Source organism: Python bivittatus, unplaced genomic scaffold (assembly GCF_059951505.1).
Source record: "Python bivittatus isolate LINGU-HERP-01145 unplaced genomic scaffold, Pbiv_v1 ctg000810_np1212, whole genome shotgun sequence".
Classification (NCBI taxonomy): Eukaryota; Metazoa; Chordata; class Lepidosauria; order Squamata; family Pythonidae; genus Python; species Python bivittatus.
This window is the reverse complement of record NW_028277111.1, coordinates 1,776,073-1,797,308: the sequence shown is the minus strand read 5'-3', so window position 1 is coordinate 1,797,308 and position 21,236 is coordinate 1,776,073. Positions and strand designations below refer to the sequence as shown.

The 21,236-nt window shown below is 43.4% G+C and overlaps 1 protein-coding gene across 3 annotated transcripts; it reads left to right on the top strand.

Annotated features, from left to right (window-relative positions):
* Positions 1-8,825: 8,825 nt before the first annotated feature.
* LOC107326416 (zinc finger and SCAN domain-containing protein 23-like) lies at positions 8,826-20,781 on the top strand. Of its 3 annotated transcripts, none has more exons than XM_025173844.2 (5): positions 8,826-14,246; positions 15,635-16,560; positions 16,669-16,780; positions 18,515-18,702; positions 20,601-20,781. In XM_025173844.2, exons 2-5 carry the CDS (start codon positions 15,835-15,837, stop codon positions 20,652-20,654), a joined length of 1,080 nt encoding a protein of 359 aa, XP_025029612.1. In that variant the 5' UTR covers positions 8,826-14,246; positions 15,635-15,834; the 3' UTR covers positions 20,655-20,781. The 3 variants fall into 3 exon arrangements, with proteins under 3 accessions (XP_025029612.1, XP_025029611.1, XP_025029609.1); XM_025173843.2 differs by having other exon boundaries at positions 18,515-18,931; positions 20,604-20,781; XM_025173841.2 differs by having other exon boundaries at positions 18,515-18,931.
* Positions 20,782-21,236: the final 455 nt, after the last annotated feature.

Genomic DNA, 21,236 nt, shown 5'->3' with positions numbered 1-21,236 from the left:
CTGTTTAAACTCAATGCAGAGAATTCAAATCACTCAACGAACCTTGCGTTGACAGAGGCATTCTATCCATTTGGGCAAATGGATTTTATAGAAATGAAGGAATGAAGGAATGGTGTTTTTTTTTTTTTAAGATGATGTTGGGAGCAAACCAGTGATTAGCCTTCTACAACTCTTGTCTGTAGTGCAGTGTTTCTCAGCCTTGGGAACTTGAAGATGTATGGACTTCAATTCCCAGAATTCTGGGAGTTGAAGTCCACACATCTTCAAGTTCCCAAGGTTGAGAAACGCTGCTATAGTGTGTCATGTTGGGTTAACCACATGTAATGCATCTGGAGGGTAATAGGAAGGATTTTATCTTGGGTAAGGGAGGGGAAATTTGGCACTTTTTTGGACAAAGCTAAACATTGGTCAACCAAAGGGTTAAAAGTGCAGTGTGTTGGCTTCCTAGAGAGGCATTGGAGCGTGCGTGCATGTGCGTGTGTGTAAGTATGGAAAGAGAGCATGAGCAGTGTGTGATCCCCCACCCTCCCAGCCATTGCTCCAAACTCCTCCTCTTCCTTACTCTCTGGATTTTGAATTTTTCAACTCAGGAGCTTTGGTTTCCCCTCGCAAGCAGTGAGTTTCAAAGGCTCCTTTGTCGGTTGGATGGGACTGGCGGATGCGAAAAAGGAGAAGAAATATGTGGGAGTGGGAAGTGGGCGGGGAGGGGAGGGGTTCAAGGTTGGAGAGGGCAGGTGATGTGTGGGTATCTGTGCTATATTCATTGCGCAGACCTTTCCTTTTCCTTTTCTGCACAGTTCAAGACAGAAGAGGTATTTATCCAGGCTGATCCTTGTTTGGCACAACAAAAGCAAAGTGGGGAAGAAACGTTAAAAAGAGCATTTAAAAAATGTTTGGAAGCAACTTCCAAGGGGGATTGCTCTACTAACCGGTCACAGTAGGAACAAGCCAGAAAACCCATCATCCTGTAATTCTGCTTCATTCCCAGGATCTATTTGCAGAAATCTAGAAAGGTCCTCCCTCCCTCTCTTCCAGCAGTTCAAGGTTGAGGACAGAAAATTCCATAACTATAATCTTGTGAGGTAGATTGGCCTGAGAGAGAGTGATTGTGTTTGCACCACATGAGAAACCAGAAACTATGGTTAACAAACTATGATGAAACAGACAAACTGCATTTAGAGCCTTCCTCCCTCCTCCCTTCCTATATATGGTTTGGTGCAAACACAGGCAGTGACTGGCCCATAGTCCCCCTGGCCCACCAGGAGGAGGGGTAGCCTTGAACTTAAGTCTCCGGCTCTTCATTAAAATTTTTCCTTCCCACGTTTCCCCACAACTTCCTCCATCTTTTTCTTTATTTCCACCAGAAAAAGGAGAAAAAGATAAAATGGTGACAATAGGAGTGAGAAGTCTTTGACCTTCCAGATGTGGTGTTCCCACCCCCATCAGCTCCAACCATCTGGCTGGCATCCAGGAACGATGGAATTGTCTCTTCAAAGAACATGCTATGGGCACCCAGTTTCCCCACTGTTGAGTTAGACCAGTCTTTCTCATCCTCAGCAACTTGAAGATGTGTGGACTTCAGCTCCCAGAATTCCCCAGCCAGCTGAAGTCCACACACCTTAAAGTTGCTGAGGATGAGAAACACTGAGCTAGATGAAGCAAAAAGCCTGGATTTGCTCAACTGTGATTTATCAAATGAACCACCATCGGCTGGGTTCGCGCAACGCTCTAAGCCCAAACTGACGGAATAATATATGATTTAGCACAGTGTGTAATCTAATTACTGTTTTTGGAATGAGGGAACTGGAAATGTTTTGTCCAAAAGCATGCTGAAACTTTAATAAGTTTACCGGAGGATAGATTTAGTCTTTCTGTATCCCAAATCAGTTTCCATCAATTATAACTATGGATGTGCAGTACTTTGGATCCAAAAACTTGGGCATACAGACTGAATATCATCATCATCATCTACCAAAAACATCTGTGACTTAGCACCATAAACAGACTTAAAACAAGGCAACCCCGTCTGCAGATTGGGTTGGACTTCAACACCATCATCTATTGTATCTGTTATCAGCAATGGAGTCAATATTGCAGCGTTTCTCAACCTCGGCCACTTTAAGATGGGTGGACTTCCCCATCCAGGATTTCCCCAGCCAGCATGGGGAATTCTGGGAGTTGTTAAGTCCGCCCATCTTAAAGTTGCAGAGGTTGAGAAACACTGCAATACAGTGAAGGTAGGAGAGGCAGCCTCCTGGGGCCTCCAGGCAAGGCCTCTGCCCTCCTCCTTGCGGATCTCTCCACGCTTCACTTCTTTAATAAACTGGATCACCGTGGTAGGACCAGCCTTCCTGGGCTGCAAGCATCCAGAAGACCACTAATGGCAGGGAAAATCTGGATCTTTTTGCTGCCCTACGTAGCTCTAGTCTGGATTTTTGCAGGCCAGACACAGGGACCCTAGTGTGGGATCTCAGTGGGATCCCCAGCAGAAGAGCAGAGTGGAAGGAAACTTTCATATCTGCCTCGGTTGGTGTTCCAGACTCAGCTGTTGCCTGAGGACAGTGCTTCTCAACCCTGGCAACTTTAAGACTTGTGGACTTCAACTCCCAGAATCCCCCAGCCAGCATGCTAATTTCTTCTTTTGCTGCCCAGGGACACCCCAAGGATGAAAACCGAAAAGGAAGTCCCAGCCAGCCCCACTGCTGAATCTGAGGGGAACCTCCCACTGGTTGTGGCTGGGATCGTGGGAGAGAGTTTGCACCAAGCGATGCCACCACAGATTAAACTGGAGCCAGAAGGACAGTTGGCATCCTGGGAAGCCCAGTGGCAGGATTTCCTGAAGGTAGCAGAGTCCTCTTGCTCCATGTGGGGAAACACCCAGCAGCTGGGGGCCAAGGACTCCTTCCCTGTCTCAGAGAGCCACCAGGATCCCAGTGGGAGAACGAGAGCCACGGTCCCACCAGCCTTCAAGCAGGATGAACAAACGAGTTCCAGCAGCCTGAAATGCGGAGATCTAAAAACTGATCCCGGGGGCAATCCCAGTCATGTGACGCTGGACGAGGAAGCCCATCGCCAACATTTCAGGGGGTTCTGCTACCAGCCGTCTGAAGGTCCCAGAACAGCTTGCAAACGGCTCAGGAAATTCTGCTGGGGATGGCTGCAACCGGAAAGACGCACCAAAGACCAGATCCTGGAGCTGGTGATCCTGGAGCAGTTCCTGGAGATCTTGCCTCTGGAGATCCAGAGAAGAATCAGGGGGTATGGAGCAGAGACGTGCTCGCTGGCAGTAGCTCTGGCAGAGGATTTCTTGATGAGGCAGGAGGAGGCAGAGCGACCGGAAGGGCAGGTGAGAATATTGAATGCATCCTTATCTTAAGCAGCCTGTTTTTGAATGGATAGATGTTGCGTTTGGCCTGTGGAATAGTTCCAGGTTCAATTCCTCCAGGGTCCCACAGGACAATTATGGTAAACCCCATACTTCAATGACATCACTGCACAAGCCCTTGCTTTTCATGCCCACGTAACAATATCACTGCAGGGAGGGGCTTCCTTAGTGATGTCACTGCCCTTATCCAAACATCTTGTTCTTCGCTTGCAGGCAAAAAACAGGCCAGCCCACCCCATTGACTTGTTTTCTGCTGGGGATTAAAAAGGAAAAGGTTGTGCTTCCATGACTCCTTGCTGGCAAAGAACAGGCCTGGCCTGCTCTCAGGCAGTAACTAGCAGAGAGCAGACCAGGGCTGGGTTGTTTTTGCCAGCAAGGAATCATGGAAGCACAATTTTATTTTTTGCCCCCTGTGCGCAGATTTCTGAAACATTTTCTGGGAATCAAATTTTGTCCACTGACTTCAGTGGCTGTAATGCGAATGCCCGTGAGCTGTTGCCGGTCAGAGAAGATGGGAAAGAGGTAGAGAAATCAAAGCAATTTGTATTTCAGTGCCCACTTGCCTAACTCACATGCAATGCAAACAGAGGTGGATATTTCTATCGTTCTGAATTTTTCAGCTCAGCCTGTCCGTCATTAAACAAATCAACAAACTCAGAGATAAGGCGTAAAAGAAGTGGGGATTTACCGGTGTAATGCACAAAAGGGTGTAATGTTAGGAGAAATTGCTTGCAATGTGTCCGGTTGTATTTGAGCAAACGTCATACAAAAATGCATGGAATAGGAGAAATGCTTGCCAGGTTTCCTGCAGACTTGAAAAGGCAAACTGCTAAAAAGATTGTACAGAGCAAACATAAGGGCTGGGAAAATAAGAATTCGAAAGAACACTTTGACTCTCTCTTGGCTAGAATGGACACAGCTAAACTATTCCTTTAATTCAAAGACTACGTCTGGGTCATGTGCTATGTCCATGTCCAAAATCTCACCTGATTTGCCTGTTGGAGATGCAGTCCCTCCGTGCCCAATTAAACCAGGGCTAGGATTTGTCTTAAGTGGAGGGCTCCATTCTTAAGGGGATGAGAAAGAGATTATGAAGCAGAACATGTGATGGGTGAATTTAAAACCAAAGTGGAAAAGGAATTCTGCCAAATTCTCTCAGCTATATTTTCCTTGTTTTCAACTCTCTCTTGCCCCTCTGCTCTTTCTCTTCTTCTTCTGATCATTCTTGTGCCCATCCCTTCCATTTGCGCAAAGGGGTTTGGGCCAAACTCAACCATTTCCCCATTCAGCATACCTACCAGCTGTGTGAGCTTCAACTTCCAGATTTCCCTAGCCAACATGGCCCTTGCTGAGAATTCTGGGAGTTGAAGTCCACACGTCAAGCTTAGGAACAGCCATCATAAACAGTCCCCTTTCAGGTGCAATGCTGAAAAACCTTGCTCAAATGAATTGACATTTCAGATCTAAAAAGGTCAAAGATCAAGGGCCACATCCTGCAACCTTTTGGGGTGCATTAACAGGAACCTAGAGTCCAGATCATGGGAATGTTTGCTCTACTTCCTTCTGTCCTGGTCAGGTGCCCCTTGGAGTACTGTATCCAGTTCTAGGAACCACCATCCCAAAAATGATAGTGACAAACTCGAGCAAGTTCAGAGGAGGTGGTGAGAGGTCTGGAAACCCTGTGAGAAGCAGTTAAAGGATCTGGATATGTTTAACGTGGAGAAGAGAAGATTGAGAGGAGATATGATCACAGCCTTCAGATATATCTGAAGGGTTAGGCGTGGACTCATTTGCTCCAAATGAAGGAGTGGGTTAAAATTAGAAACAAGAAGTTTAGGTTAGATATCAGGAGAAACTTCCTTTTAAAAAAAAAAAGTTTTTATTAAAAGATTGTACATAGATAATAAGAAATGCATTCAAAGAAAAGAAAAACATAGTAAACGTGAAAAGAAAACGAAGATTAAAAAAGGAGGAAAGAAGAAGAAAATAAAGGAACAGAAAACATCTCTCTCTAAGATTTCATCATAATTTCCTTTTTTTTCTAACATATTCTTTCTAATCATCCAAACCATAAGTCACCAAATCATTTTCTTTTTTATGCAAAAAGTCCATAAGGGGTTTCCAGTCATTGATGAATGTCAGTAATGACCTTTCTCTAATCAAAGAAGTCAGTCAGCTCTAAAATTCTAACCTTCTATTAATATATTTTTTTGTTGCTTTAGGTCCCCAGTCCAGTTCATGAACAGGCTGGAGATGTCTCTGGAGCCGGGCAGCCTTCACTAGGGACCAAAGAGAGACCACCCTGTAAGGAGATCAAGCCGGAGAAAAATAAAGATGTTTCCTTATTAGGTCAGGATTTTCTGTTTCTTGCATAACAGCCTTCAGGCCTGGATCCTGTGTTAATAAGACGACCAAATTCTTTTTCAGAATCTTTTTTAGAATGGTGACCCTTGGATTGAACAAGTATCCTGTTTAATTGTTCTTGATTCTTGGCTTCCAATTCCTGGATGTTATTTATTTCATATTTTATTTATTGATTTATTAGATTTATATCCTGCCTTTATTTTGTACAGCTGAGGGCAGGGTATATAACGCTTTCACCTGCCGTTTTGCAGTATTTTAAGATTTTTTTTTTTTTTACCTTTTTTTGGTTGTTGTTAAAAAACCCTTTTCAGACCTGCAGTAAGGATGCTCTGAGAACTGGAAAAAAAAATGGGGTTAGTGAGTAGCAAGGATGATGAGGTTTTTTGCTTTGTTTAAATGCCTTTGCTTGCAGGAGGACTTAAGCAGGGAAATCCAGCAGTATATCACATAATTCTGGCTTATCCTTTTGGTTACTTTTAATATCTATAGAAGTATGATATGCTAGGAAGAAGAAATTTTCCCAGTCTAGGTCCATGGGGTGAAAAAGGCCTTCCAATTCGCTCTAAAGCAAACATGAATGTTTCTGCAGAGTAAAACACATCAAAATTTTGTTACAACCAATTTGTTAGATCCAACCATGATGGATCCAGGTGTAGAAAAGGAAGGAAGTTACAGAACTGACCAAGGTACTTATTTTTCAAATCGAAAATCCAATAGTTTGGATTGTCCTGTTAATGCTAGTGAGACAGTCAATTCCATCCTCCTTTTCTTTTTACTTTTAAGACTGGCTGATAGAAGCGTTTCTCTTCATCTGTTCAGTCGCATTTGACTTTCCACAACTTTACAGATTAGCTAAGGTTGTCCTGTTTTGATCATGTCCAAATTCCTTAAGAAAAATCAATTAATTTAAATCACTTAAAACATAAGGCCATCCAAGAACCTTCATAACCTTTGACCCAGGAGCATCCATGGAAGGGGTCAAAAAGGTCAACAGTGAGATGGGTGGTGACAAATTTGAAATATAAATAAATAAATAAATAAATAAATAAATAAATAAGGTGGGCATGACTATACAATCAAAGCCCTGACCCTTTTTTACCTGCAATATTTGATCATGTGGTTATTGCCACCATCTTGACTCCTATGACCTCCCTTTGGCAGATACCCTTAGTCCATCTCTGAAAAAGTTACAGGCACATGAATGCACTGTCCACCCCTCAGATTTCAGGGATGTTCAAAAGAGAAGCTCATCTGATGATTTCAAAACCCGTAGAACATGACAATGAGTGCAAGGATTTGGTTACCAAGATCCAAATTTCAGATCCCAGGATCCTGATGCATGCAGGCTTTCGGTTACCAAGGCCCAAATTTTTGATACCAAGCTCCTGGTTTATGCCATTTCAGATAGTGAGCTTCTGATTCATGCAGGACTTTAGATGCCAGTTCCCGTTTTGTGCTTTTTTTTTTATATATATATATATATATATATATATATATATAAAAAAGCACAAATTATATATATTATATATATATATAATTATATATATATATATAATTTTTTTTTTTAAAAATGAAGATAAAAACTAATGCAAACTAATATAAAGTAAGAAAAAGAAAAGAAAAAGAAAGAAATCAAAGAGAAAGCTAAAGGTGCAAGAAAGGGAGAAAATGGAAAAGAAAAATGGAAAAGAAAGAAAAAAGACCCGGTCCTGCTTTGTGTAGGCTGTTCAGTGTATGCACTCAACTCTAGATATCAACTTTAAGCAACCTTATGTTCCTCAACATTAACATTTTAGAAATCATAATAATATTGACATAAATCCTTTTTCTTTATCTTTAAAGTTTTGAGTTAGCTAAATCATCAGTGTTAATCATCTTTACTCAACACTGTATAAATATGACTGTACCCAAATAATATAGTGCACTACTTGTGTTTTATAATAATACAATAAAACAATATTTAAAAATTGTACATTTTTTCCCCTATTCTAGGAAGTGACCGAGAGATGTATCAGCATGTTGAGGAACATCAAAAAGCAACTTTTGGCACATCAGAGATAAAAGGTGGCGTTTTGGACCATCGAGCAGAAAATGAAACACAGAAGTGGAAGGCGAAACCTATCAATGAGCAGGATGGGGTCAACCTTTGGAGATTTACAGCCCCCCCAAGATTGCACAAAGATGGGGGAAGGAACACATGCCTCCTTTGTGGGAAAGGGTTTACCCGAAAATCAAGCTTGAATAGACATCTTATTATTCATACTGGAGAGAAGCCCTACAAATGTTCTCACTGTGGGAAAAGCTTTAATCGGAAGACCAATCTTCTTTCCCATGAGATGGTACATGCCAAAGAGAAGTCGTATCAGTGTTCGGACTGTGGGAAAAGCTTCAAGCCGAAGTGGGGTGTCAACGCGTACCAGATAGACCACACTGGAGAGAAGGTGTACAGGTGTGCTTCTTGTAAGAAGAGCTTCAGGCAGAGACCAGACGTGGGGAGAAGCAGATGGTTGAACGAGCAGAGGAATGGTCTAGGACAATTGAAAGGGGAGTGGAAAGGAAGTGTCTTCGGTCCTCAGGGGGAACAGGAAAAGCAGGTGGAACATGAGATCACAGAAGGGAAAAACGTAGCCATGATAGGTCCGTATGTCGACCTCAGTAAAATTAACAGCCCATCAAAGGTGTATAAAGGAAAGCAGAGGAGCCCCTGCCCAATTTGTGGGAAGGTCTTTGCCACACAATCTAGTGTGAACCGACACCAGAGAATCCACACAGGAGAGAAGCCTTATCAGTGCTCCGACTGTGGGAAAAGCTTTAATCAGAAGACGAGTCTTCTAACCCACACTGTGATCCACACCGAGCAGAAGCCATATCAATGCTCCGACTGTGGGAAAAACTTCCGGCATTCCTCGGGGCTGTTGGTGCACCAGCGGATGCATACGGGAGAGAAGCCTTACAAATGTGCCATCTGTCGGAAGAACTTCACCCAGCGTGCGCATGTGATCAAACACTTCGTGAGAAAGCACGCACGAGAGAAACCACCAGCTTACCTTTCTCAGCCCCCCAGTAATGGTGGCAGCTAAAATAGGACGGCACTCTTCAGCTTTAGCTAAGAAATTGTTTTCCCCTCTGGAGCTCCTGCTTTGCGTCCTCACCACTTTGTTTCCTTGTAATTCACAGCACTGAGCACTTAAACCAGGAATGGGCAACCCACAGCCACGAGTCACAAGGGGAGGGGTGCCATTTTGCAGAGGGAATGCTCAAGAAGCACAAATTAAGTTCTAAACTAGGCTTGCCAGTGCTTTAAAATACTGTAGCTCCTCCCCCAACTCAGTTGGAGGGGAAAACAGCCCTGTCTGTTTGGACCACCAATTCTGCTGGAGACAAAGATGAAAAGTTGAAGCTGACTTTCAGCCACCTTGGCAAAATTGCTCAGCCCTGCGAAACAACTGCTGATGCCAAGCTTCCCAAAGGCAGGGAAACGACTTCTTAATTGTACAGGTAGTCCTCGCTTACTGACTGCCTCAATCAGCGACCGTTCAAAGTTACAATGGTGCTGAAAATATAGTTTTATGACCAATGTCTACATTTACGACCTTCGCAGTGTCCCTCAGTCACGTGATAGCCCTTACAGTCAGTACGCGTTGTCCTGTGCCTGACCTGTTTTACTTTTTTCCCCCCTTACAGAGCGGAGAGATTGGAGAGGATTGCAAGAGAGTAAGCAGGCACACGATGGGGAACACACATCGAAAGCAATACGGTGGTGCTGGCAGCCAATGTACTCCCCGTTGTTACTCTCTTGTAATCCCTTCCGCTCCAATCTCTCTGCTCTGTGAATGGGAAGGGGAGAAAACGGGTTAGGTCAGTGTTGTCCAAACTTGGCCACTTTAAGATGAGTGGACTTCAACTCCCAGAATTCCCCAGCCAGCATTGTTGAAGTCCACTCATCTTAAAGTGGCCAAGTTTGGACAACACTGGGTTAGGTCCAGAACTTGCCTACAGAAATCGTGTTTTTTTTTCTCCCCCCTCCCCCCCCCAGTGCTGTTTACGTAGCATGCTTGGGGCTGCCAGTGCCAGCGCATTGCTTGTGATGTGCATTCCCCATTGTGTGCCTGCTTACACTCTTGTAATCCCTTCCTCTCCAATGAATGTGAAGACACACCTTAATTCCCTTCTTGCTAATTATCCCAGCACTGGGGTGAGCGTTCCAAAGGGCAGGGAAAAAGGGAAGCCCTGTCATGGTTACATGATTTCCACTTAGCGACCACTTCGCTTAACGATGGAGCTGCGGGTCCCAATTGTGGTCGCTAAACGAGGACTACCTGTATTCCAGAATATGGTACCTATATAAAAGAGTTGGCAAGTTTTTGAGTGAACGGTAATGATTGGAATATATAACCAGTTGTAGGTAAACCCTTGGGGTTCTCTTGCAATGTAGCTCTCAGAAGAAAATACTAGGTTTTTATCTTACCTCTAACCCTCATAGTGTCCATGCAGAGGCATCCATAGTGTATGTGTGGAGGGGGAAATGATGAAAACATATTGTGCCACTGTGACATAAGCTCCACCCCTTTTGCACATGTGCCTGGACATATACACATAAGAAATGGACAGCTTGAGCTGCAATGGTGCAACACGGCTTTCATCCAAGCGTCGGATCTTGCAGATGCTTCCTTCTGTGTTGACATGTAACGCTTTTTAATCCTTTTTTTAAATTTAAATTCTCATTTGAATTTCAAAAATTTACATATGCTGGTACCATGTCCATCATGTTGGATACAAATTGTTTCCCGGATGCTTATCACTTATATAAACAACTACATTGCACCATTCCTTCTAAAACAGTGTTTCTCAACTTCAGCAACTTTAAGATGCACAGGCTCCAACTGGCTGGCTTGGGAATTCTGGGAGTTGGAGTCCACACATCTTAAAGTTGCTGAGGTTGAGAAATACTATTCTAAAATAATGATTCACTATTTTGGCTTGTCATACAATGGATTTTATCAGAGACTTTTTCAAGTAAAACTATAGACCAGATCTTATCATGCCATTTGTTCTCTGAAATATTACCCAGACATTTCCATTGTTTTAAGTAATGACTGATTTGGCTGCTCTAAGTAAAAACTTAATGATTTTTTTACTTGGCAATTCCTTACTCTAGCCATCAAGTATATAGCAAACTTAACTTTTGTTCAGTTATGTTTACAGGTAGTCCCCTAGTTACGAACGGAGTCTACTGTAGCAAAATTCGAGTTAAATACATAGTGGTTGGAGTTCGTTACACAACACTACTTATACAGTATTATACAATAATACTGTTGCAGCTTACATACAAATTTGACTTAAGGACAGACCTTCAGAATGGAACTCGTTCTTAAACTAGGGACTACCTAATTATCATTAATGTAAACTAATGCCTGTTTACATTCTCTGCATTCCTACTTTCTTGCTGAGTTACGCTAGATTCTTTCAGCCCTTTACTAAGCCCTGCCAGCAAATAGTTTTGATCTGGTTCTCTGTTGCAAGTTATGGGCACAATCCTTTCCAATGGAGCGGGAAGGTAGAAATTAGTTACCCCTCGTAGAAGCTGATTAGAATAAACCTAATAAGAACGTTGAATCATGTCTGAGAGGCAACATGTTGATTCCATTGTGTAGTATGTCCAGTACGGGAATTCCTCCAACAAAAAGAGGAAAACTTTCTCTAATGTTCTTGCTTTCTTCAACAGTCAAATTATTGTGATGGCATTTTTTTCTGTGCAAAGAAATATTAATTAGCATTCACGGGGAAGTGGAGAAATAATACATTTATCTGGACTTACGCAGAAGAGTAAAGACTTTCCGTTTAAGATCAGACTGGATTTTCAGGGAATACTGTTCCCAAGGTCAAGAGCATTCTGCTCAGAAGGGATAAGGCATCCCCAACATCTTTACAGCACATATATGGATCCCTTTTTCTTAAATTAAGGAAAAAATCAATACCTTGAAATCTGAGTCTTCTCTTCAAAAACCACATGAGGTCTTGGAGGGATGAGATGACTCAAATTTCATGAGAGGTCTTGTGAAACTTCAAGATCTCAGTTTTTAAAATGATTTCATTGTTTATATATATATAAACCTATATATAGGTTTTAAATAAATAAACAGAGTGACTAGACTGGTAGATCAAGGGAATGCTGTGAGTCTCAGTAACATATTTGACTAATAGAATTAATGTTGTCAAATCTGCTTAAATTCTCTTCTAATCTTTTTTCTCCCCTTTTCTTACTTTTGGTGTTGGACTACTGTCAAGCCCCACATTGCTGGGCAAGATCTACACAGATTCCAGGAAGGGATCTTTGCTGTTCACCTGGGGGAAATACAAAACCTTGGAAACTGCTAGAGGAATGTCTCAGCCCCATTTCTAGCAAGTTCACCAAGGTGGAGTCTCTCGGAATTATTTGCAACGCTCCTTCCCAGCTTTCTTCTCACCAGGGCTGAGTTGTCATTTGGGAGAGACCCCCTTCTTGCCTCTTGATTGCTTATGTCTGCTCCCTTTTCCATTCATCTCCCAACCTCCCTGACAACTACATTGTTAATACTGTTGAATGGATCCATTTTTTTTCCTGTGACTCAGTTTGGTACAGTAAAACAAATAATAACAGGAACAAAAATCTTTAAATACAGGTTTCTGTAAACTGAAGGAGCAGCAGTTCTGGGCTTGGACAAAAGTTTAAGATTTGGTTTAAAGAAATGGAAGGAGGGATACTATGGCAGAGACGCTTGGATTTAGCAGAATATTCCAAGATAGCTCTGGCTGGATTGCATGAGCCATTCCCTACTTTTCCTTTATGGGCCACATGGATTCATGAAAATCTCTGGAGAATGTGAAGCTTTGCACAATGTTTTGGGAGGTTTGAGTTGGCCTAGCAAAGACCTAACCAGGTTTTCAGATGTTGCTGTTTTCTTTCGGTCAAGAAAAAGCTATTCTTTCTTCTTGTGAATGTCCAATCATAGGGTATCTTTTTGGGGTGGCAAAATCTCACGGACATTGGCTGGTCTCAATAAGCTAAATCAGTGTTCTCAAACTTGGCAACTTTAAGATGTGTGGACTTCAACTCCCAGAATTCCCCAGCCAGCCACATCTTAAAGTTGCCAAGTTTGAGAAACACTCAGCTAAAGGATTGGGCTTGGCTAGAATTAGGAAAGGAGACCACTAGAAAATCCCAGGGCTCTAGGCTATATTGGGGTATCAAAATATCTTGGAATGGTTTCCGTATTGCTGCTCAGAAGAGTCTCCATGAAGTCACCAAGTGTTGAGCCTCACCCAACAGCTTCCCCTTTTCACCAATTATAATCAGATGTGCTGTACTTTACTTACAATTTGCTATAATTCAATATTATCCCATTAGTTACAAGGAATAGTGGGAAATGTAGAAGGAACTAGATCACTCATGGAAATTTTTCCTTTGAAAAATACAGTAAAAACAATCCAGAACAGTGTTTCTCAACATCGGCAACTTTAAGATGTGTGGACTTCAACTCCCAGAATTCCCCAGCCAGCTTCTGGGAGTTGAAGTCAAGTTGCCGAGGTTGAGAAACATTGATCCAGAACAAGGGTCCCAAGGCTTTGGCAATCTAAGAGTTAAACTGATAGAGTCTGAATTCCTAGGAAGGTCAAAGAATGGGAGGGGGCGGTCTTTGCAGCCAGGATGGTCCTCCCGTCCTCCACGCCGCTTCGAAGCTCCTCCCCTTTCCTAGAAAGAGGACTTTGAATTTCTTAAAAGGGGAATTAATGTTTTGCTGGCACGCACGTGGGAATGGTAAGCTACAAGCAGGCTTATCTGCTGGGGGAAGGGGCCGCAGGGAAAAAAAACCGGAAAAAGAGAACTGGGGCTGAGCAGAGAGGGGAAAAGGGAATTTCTAAGATTTAGGCAGCTGTTTTCTCAACTCCCGGGTTCAGATTAGGGGGAGGAGAAGGAAAGCATTGCATACATCTCAGCTTTCTTTTTTTAAATAATTTGTATTAAAGAAATCTTTAACAAGATAAAAACAGTACAAAGTATAGAAAAGAAATAAAGAAAATAAAGAAAAATAGTGAATAGATAAGAAAGAAAAGTGAAAAGAAAGAGAAAGAAAATAAAAGATGATAGAGAAGCGGCTTCCGATCTTCTTAACAGCGGTTATAAATGCATTTATATTTTATCCTGTCTCTCTAAGATTACATCATAATTTCCTTCTCTCCATAGTCTACCCTTTCTAATCCTCAAACCCATAAATTAGAAGTTCATTTTTTTTCTTTCTTCAGTAAAAAGTCCATAAGGGATTTCCAGTCACTAAGAAATGTAGTGATTGTCCTTTTCCTAATCAGACAAGTCAATTTTGCCATCTAGTACAGCTCAGCTTTCTTGACCTTCCCCCTCCTCAATTTATTCATGCACTGCTTCCTTTCTAGTTACAGTGGCCATATTTTCTTGGAAAAAATGAAGGACAAACCTGAAAAAGGGGCAAATCTGAAAGAGGTTGGTAAGGATAAAAAAAAATGTTTCTGTTTATAACTTTGCTTTACAAAGGAAAATTCAAGAGCAAAACCGAGAAAATAAATAATGAAATTAATCTAGAGGGCAGCTTTCTGAAATAAAGCACTGTCTTTTATAATAAAGGACGTAGGGTCACTGTGTTTATACTGTGTGTGTGTGTTCACGCATTCCTTCATTTTTGCAAATGCACCAGCTGCTTTGCAAAATCTGCAGCATGTTTTTCTGATCTGTCCCTCTTTTTTTCATCCCACCTTTATTATTTTTATAAGTAACTCAAACAACAGCAAACATACCTAATACTCCTTCCTCCTAATTTCCCCACAGCAACCACCCTCTGAGGTGGGCTGGGCTGAGAGAGAGGGACTGGGCCAAAGTCACCCAGCCAGCTTTGGTGCCTAAGGCAGGCCTAGAACTCACAGTCTCCTGGTTTCTAGCCTGGGGCCCTAACTGCTAGACCAAACTGGCTCTCTTTCCTGCTTGTCAGGGGAGAGCTTCCATTAACCATAGCACAACTTCGTTTACAAAAGAGCAGCATAATTAGCTGTGATTCTGAACATTTCCCCAGAAAGTAAGCTTACAGTACTTCCTTACTTCCTTACACTGTGAACCGAGAATCAGGAGGTCTCTGGGCTGAATCTCATCTTTCCTGAACTTACTGAAATATGTTTAGGAAGTCATTTGCTCTGAGCCACAGTTGTCCACATCTGTAGTATGGGTGGGAATAATATGGATCTACCTTATAGGAGGTAAGGTTTTCCATCCAGCCACAGTTCTGAGCATCCTCCTGGGAACTGCAAGAGAGTAACACTGGGAGCTTGACTGCAGTGATGACACTGACCATGCAAGACAGTGAAGTCACAGCCACCAACATCTTTGTCCCAAGGACACAGCTTGTATCTTCTCTCTTTGCCATTCTCCAACTAGCCATCCCAGTTTGATCTAGTGGTTCAGGTGCTGGCCTAGAAAGCAGGAGACGGTGAGTTCTAGGCCTGCCTTAGGCATGAAAGCCGGCTGGGGGACTTTGGGCCAGTCCCTCTCTCGCAGCCCATTCCACCTCACAGGGTTGTTGTGGTGGGGAAAATAGGAGGAGGAAGGAGGATTAGGTATGTTTGCTGCCTTGAGTTATACGTAAAAAAGGTGGGATAAAAATATAATCACAATAATAATTATTATCATAATGCCCATTTCCAATCAGATCACGTACACAAAGCCCTTCAAATTTGGGTTGCACAGGAATTAATTAGTGGCACAGTGAAAACCAAACCACCCAACCCCATTTGCAAGCATGAAAAAAGAAGTTAAAAAAAAGTTAATGTTGGCTTTGTCTCCTCTTCCTCCTCCTCTTCCTCTTTTTGGCACTTTGTTACCAGATCCTCTGCCAAGACTAATTTCTCTAAAGTCACCTGCACCTAGGGGAACTTCAGTCCTTTTGAAATTAGTGGGGTGAAAGGAATGAATTCCAGTGCACCGTTGGAGGCTGGACATTGGTCCTGATGCTCTCCTGCAGAAAGCAAGCAAGGTTTTAGGCATACGTGGGCAGAATTGGCATAGGCCTCTCACGAGAGAAGAAATGTCCACCAAGCAGAAGGCAGAGGTTGATGCAGGACTGTATATCGAGCCTGTGGAAGAGGAAGTGTTAAAAAATGGAAGCAGCACTCTCTGCCCTGCCCCGCTGGGGACAATCAGGGAGTGTGCAAGTTGGGCTATGCCGGGACAGATGAGATCAGAAGCTGAGGATGGATTGGCCCACACCTGGGAGGTCCAGTGGCAGGAGAACTGGGAAAATGAGGAGTTGCCGAAAACCATGCGGTGGGAAGTCACCAAGTCCTCGCTGGTTCCTTCCAAAACGACAGCTGATTTTTCCAGAAGGCCCCATGGAGAAGAGGCTGATGAACCTTGGTTGGGTCTTGAAGAAGGAGTCCCAAAGGCCTTTCCCAACCAAGAATCTTCGGAGATGGGAGATAAGGGAATAGCAACTTCAGAAATCCTGAGGAAAGATGTAGCTGACACCGAGATCCGACGCCAGCGTTTCCGGCTGTTCTGCTATCAGGAGGCTAAGGGGCCCCGAGATGCTTATAACCAACTCCAGGAGCTTTGCCACCAGTGGCTGACCCCAGAGAATTGCACCAAGGAGCAGATCCTGGAGTTGCTGGTCCTGGAGCAGTTCCTGGCTGTCCTCCCACTGGCACTGCAGAGCTGGGTCAAAGAAGGTAGCCCCAAGTCCTGCTACCAAGCGGTGGCCCTGGCTGAGGATTTCCTGATGGGACAGCAGAAGGTTGAGGAAGGAGAGGAACAGGTGAGCTGAGTTATGCCATTCCAAGGGGCCCTGAGACCTTGATAAAAATGGGATAGGTCTCCCTAGGCTCCAGCCATTTCTTTAACAATAACCCTTTTGCTGTCCTAGATGCTGAGAACATCCACAGACATGGCCATGAGCTTTGGCAGAACAGAGCATGCTTGTTCAGAGGTCTACAGAGAAATCAAGCAGGAGAACTGCAAGCTTGCTGGCTCGTTGAGTATGAAATCACCCTTCCTCGTATTCCCTGTGTTCAGGCAATTATTTTGTAGCTGGTGGTTCCCAACCTTTTATTTTAGGTGGACCCGTACATCATCCTTGAAAACTTTGGCGAGACCACCATATCAACCAAGGTCCTGTGGCACAGCTGATTTTCCTAGGTAGCATCTATCGAGCCCCAAAATGATGGGAGCTTTGAGGTTTTCTCTTGTAACACCTCCAATGCATGACCTTCTCTGGTTACTAGTTTCCTTCCATATGCAACTCATGGGGTTGGTTGTCACCTTCAAAGTCTTACGTAGCTTAGGACTTGGTTATCTGCGGGACCACCTTCTCCAGTGGCTTATGTTTGCCCAATAGGCCTGGGAAGTGAGATCCATCCCACATCTGCAAGGATCCTGGGGATGAGTCTCCTCAGATCTGCCCCCCTTCTCTAGAACAGCATGCCTCCCAAGGTCATAGGGGCTCCCTCCCTACTGATTTTTGGAAAGCCAACCTGGCTATTCCAGAGAACCTTGGGAGAAACTTTGTCAGAATCCTCTTACTATGGGTTTGAAGCTATGGACTGTTCCCCAAGATGCTGTCCTTCATGGCTACAGTTACCATCCCTGTGAATGTTTGACCTTTGTCCAGTGTTTCCCAACATTGACAACTTTAATATCCATGGACTTCAACTCCCAGAATTCCCCAGCTGGCTTTTTAACAGTTCTGCTGGTATTTCATCATTTGTTGTTAGCGATATTTTCTAGGGCCTGTTTAACATGTCTAGCTTACGCAGCAATGCTGTAACAACAAACCAAGAAGCACCCAATATTGCGTGAGCTGCCACATTTCGGACCAGTTGTAACTCTGGATGGTCTTCAAGGGCAGCCCCGTGTAGAGTGCATTGCAGTAGTCCAACTGGGAAGTGACCAAGGCATGAGTGACTGTGAGCATGGCCTCCCGGTCCAGGAAGGGACACAATTGACATAAATGTCCAGTTTTTCAGGCACATTATTTGTCCAATCTAATCCACTACATCTATTCTTTACCTTCACTGTATAATCTCCTATGGAATATTGCTGAGGATGTATCTTCTTGCTCTTGTGATTTTGTTTGTTCTCTTTAGCTTAACTTGTAATCTTGCAAGAAGGAGTTTGCAATCTGAGCTACAGTCAGCACCACGTCTTCTTTCCGCTGATTGAATAGAGCTTCTCCTTTGCTTGCGTAGTAAATTTGATTTTGGTGAGGTCCATCTGGTGTTACTCCTATATAGAGTTATCTCTTAGGTTGTTAGAAGAAAGCATTTGCTGTAAACATTGAATTTTCTTGGCAGAACTCTACTGCCATTTCTTCTGCTTCCTTTGATAATTCCAAAGATCAATTTTCTTGGTATTCCAGATGCTATTTGACTTCCAACTATAGTATTCCAATCTCCATAATTTATATGACATCTTTTTGTGATGTGTTGACGATCAAAAGTTGCCACAGAAGGGTTCAATTTCCACCCTTTCTGCATCTGAGGTTGGGGCTCAGATTTGGATCACTGTAATACTGATTCCTTGCTATTTGGGCTGTGGTGATTGGGGTTGATGGGCACTGTAGTCCAACCACAATGGAATTTGCAAGTTGAAGAAAACTGTACAAGTCTTGTGTTATGCCTCATGCCAATAAGAGCCCATTTTGATTCAGCAGATGAACAGCTCCTTTTCTTTTGGAGAGTTTCTTTTCTATTTTTTCCCATATTCCTCCTTAGTTCCAGGAAGCGATGAGCTGGTGGATGCGCTAAATGTGAGAAGATCAGAGTTTGAAGTTAGCCTTGGAGATCCAAGTGAACCAGAGAAACAGGTCAAAATTCCTGAGGAAAACTGGAAGAGAAAATCTGTTGTGAGTTCCTGGGGTGAACACCCTGAAATTGCAACCCTTCAGCCACAGGCGATAAAGGTATCTCAGCAGCATCGCTCTCTGAAATTAGCCACTAAAAAGTATCCGAGTATCCCCAGTGGACCAAAGCTACATATATGCACTGAGTGCGGGCAGACCTTCACGCGCAAAACCAACCTTTTCCGACACCATAAACTCCACACAGGGGAAAAGGCCCACCTGTGCATGGTTTGTGGGCGGAGCTTCACTCGGCGAGAAAATCTGGTCAGGCACATGCGAGTTCACACAGGTGAGCGATGGCCTCTCATGCAAAGGGAAGATGGGCACAGGTGTCGTCCCAAAAGGACATCCAACGGGCATGAGCTGTTTTGATTGATCTGGCCCTTGAACGATGTGGCAGGGGCTCGCACATAAAGCAAGCGGGTTCCCAACAAAAATGGGAACTGTAAAATATGGGTGAAAGTCACAAGAGGGATTTTATTCTGTTAATCGAATTAGTGATCAAGGAGGCTTTAAAGGCTGCAGAGAGAAACTCCATGGAGGAAGTGCCACCATCTCTGAATTAAAAGAACTTGGGTAGCAGGAGATAGGAAAGGACTGTAGCTCAGTGGTGATAGATTGATTGATTGGTCGATTGATTGATTATGTGTCATCATGTTGAGGTCAACTCTTAGCAACCACATAGATGGATTTTCTCCAGGAGGATCTGTCCCTAACCTGGTCCTTCAGCTCTCCCAGTGGTGCCCCCATTGCCACTAGCTGAGTCCATCCTTCTTGGTGCTGGTCCTCCTCCTCTTCCCTTCCCTTCCTCCTTTCTCAGCATCAGAGCCTTGTCCAGAGAGCTGGGTCTTCACATAAGGTGTCCAAAGTAGGATAATTTGAGCCTCAAGTGAGAACTCTGAGTTGATTTGTTTAATGATCCATTTATTTATCTCAGTGGTAAAATATCTGATTTGCATGCTTGCCCTGGGACCTACTTTGTAACATCCCACGTTCATTTCTGAGTTTTTCCATGTTGGTCTGGAAAATACCTTTTTGGAGGCTGTGGAGTAAAGTTCCTGAACCAGGAGCTCTCCTGGTCTAGAATGACACTACTGTACTTAGGTTAGGCTGAAAGATAATGCCTGTATTTGCATGACAGGCTTAATAATGGCTTATTAATTAACAGCTCATGGAATTAACCCAACATCCTGGGTGTGAATGGCCCCTGAGCCAACCCAAGCTGGGTTTCCACAATCCAGCTAGCCTAAAATATACTTGATTAATTCGGTGGCCCTAAACCTACGTTTTTCCAGTCCTAATCCAACGTTCTACTATACTATATTCTTAACCCTCTCAGGTTTGCTCATATGATTGGCTTCCAAATCTCTTCCTCCTATGTGGATACACTCCAGAGTTCAAAGTCCAAAGTTAGAATGTTGTACTAAATCCAGGGAGACAGTTTCAAGTCCATACTCAGCCAGGAAACCTGACTGACTTAAGTACAGGTAGTCCTCGGGCTAAGAACACCCGGCTTAAGGACGACCCCTAGTTAAGAACAGAGCCTATTGTAGCAAAATTTGAGTTAAATACACAATGGTTCAAGTTCCTTACACAATACTACTTATGCCAGTGTTTCTCAACCTTGGTAACTTTAAGATGTGTGGAGTTCAGCTCCCAAGATTCCCCAGCCAGCCATGCTGGCTAGGGAATCCTGGGAGCTGAAGTCCACACATCTTAAAGTTGCTAAGGTTGAGAAACCCTGACTTATACAATATTATACAATAATACTGTTCTGGCTTACTGCAAATTTGACTTAAGGAGAGACCTTGGGAACAGAACTCTTTCTTAAATTGGAGACTCCCTGTACATATAAGTTGCTCGTTTGGGTCATGGCACCATGACCTCTGTTTTATGATCCATCTTCCACTTGCCGTCATCTATGGCTACCATCCTTAACGTGCCTCTCTTTATTCCAGCAGGCCATGGATGGCTGGTTCAAAATGAGGGAGAACCAACTCAGGCAACCTTGAAAGGAACTAAGGTGGCCAAACTCAAGAGCTAAGGGGAACGAAAGAGAAAGGAGAGAAAAATGTCAAAATGAGGGCTGCAACCATGCAATTGAAGCCTCTCCCCCTCCCTTTTTTTTTTTTTTTTTTTGGTGATCTTGACTTTTTTGTTCATCCCTGGTTGGAGCCCTTAAGTCATCTCCAGCTGAAAGGTTTTCAAATCACTGGTGAAAACTTCTCTGCCCAGATCTTTGGACCACAGCAAGGAGTATTCAGCTATTTTTGGACATACACGGCACACCGCCCATTCTTTGAACTTTACCCTGGCCAAATGTGGTGGCCAACCCACCCACTTTGGGAAGTGCAATTTTTGTGCCAAAGACATCCAATAGATCTCTGAGAGCCTTAAGCACCCAATTTACTCCCTTAAAGTTCTTTCCCATAATGGAAAAAACGGACCAGAAGTTTTGGGCCTGCTGATTCTAGCGTTTCTGCATCACAGGTGGGATTCTTGAGTCCCTTGGAGACCAACAATCATGCTGTTCCTTTAGCCTACGTTTGGGTTAGAATGACCAAAGTCCTTTGAATATGGCTTTTTATTTTCTG

Bases quoted from the DNA above. Each gene is read 5' to 3' on its own strand.
- LOC107326416 (XM_025173841.2), top strand. From the start codon at position 15,835: ATGTCCACCAAGCAGAAGGCAGAGGTTGATGCAGGACTGTATATCGAG. The intron at 16,781-18,514 runs GTATGAAATCAC...ATTCCTCCTTAG, and splicing joins CAAGCTTGCTGGCTCGTTGA to TTCCAGGAAGCGATGAGCTG. The intron at 18,932-20,600 runs GTGAGCGATGGC...TCTTTATTCCAG, and splicing joins GCACATGCGAGTTCACACAG to CAGGCCATGGATGGCTGGTT.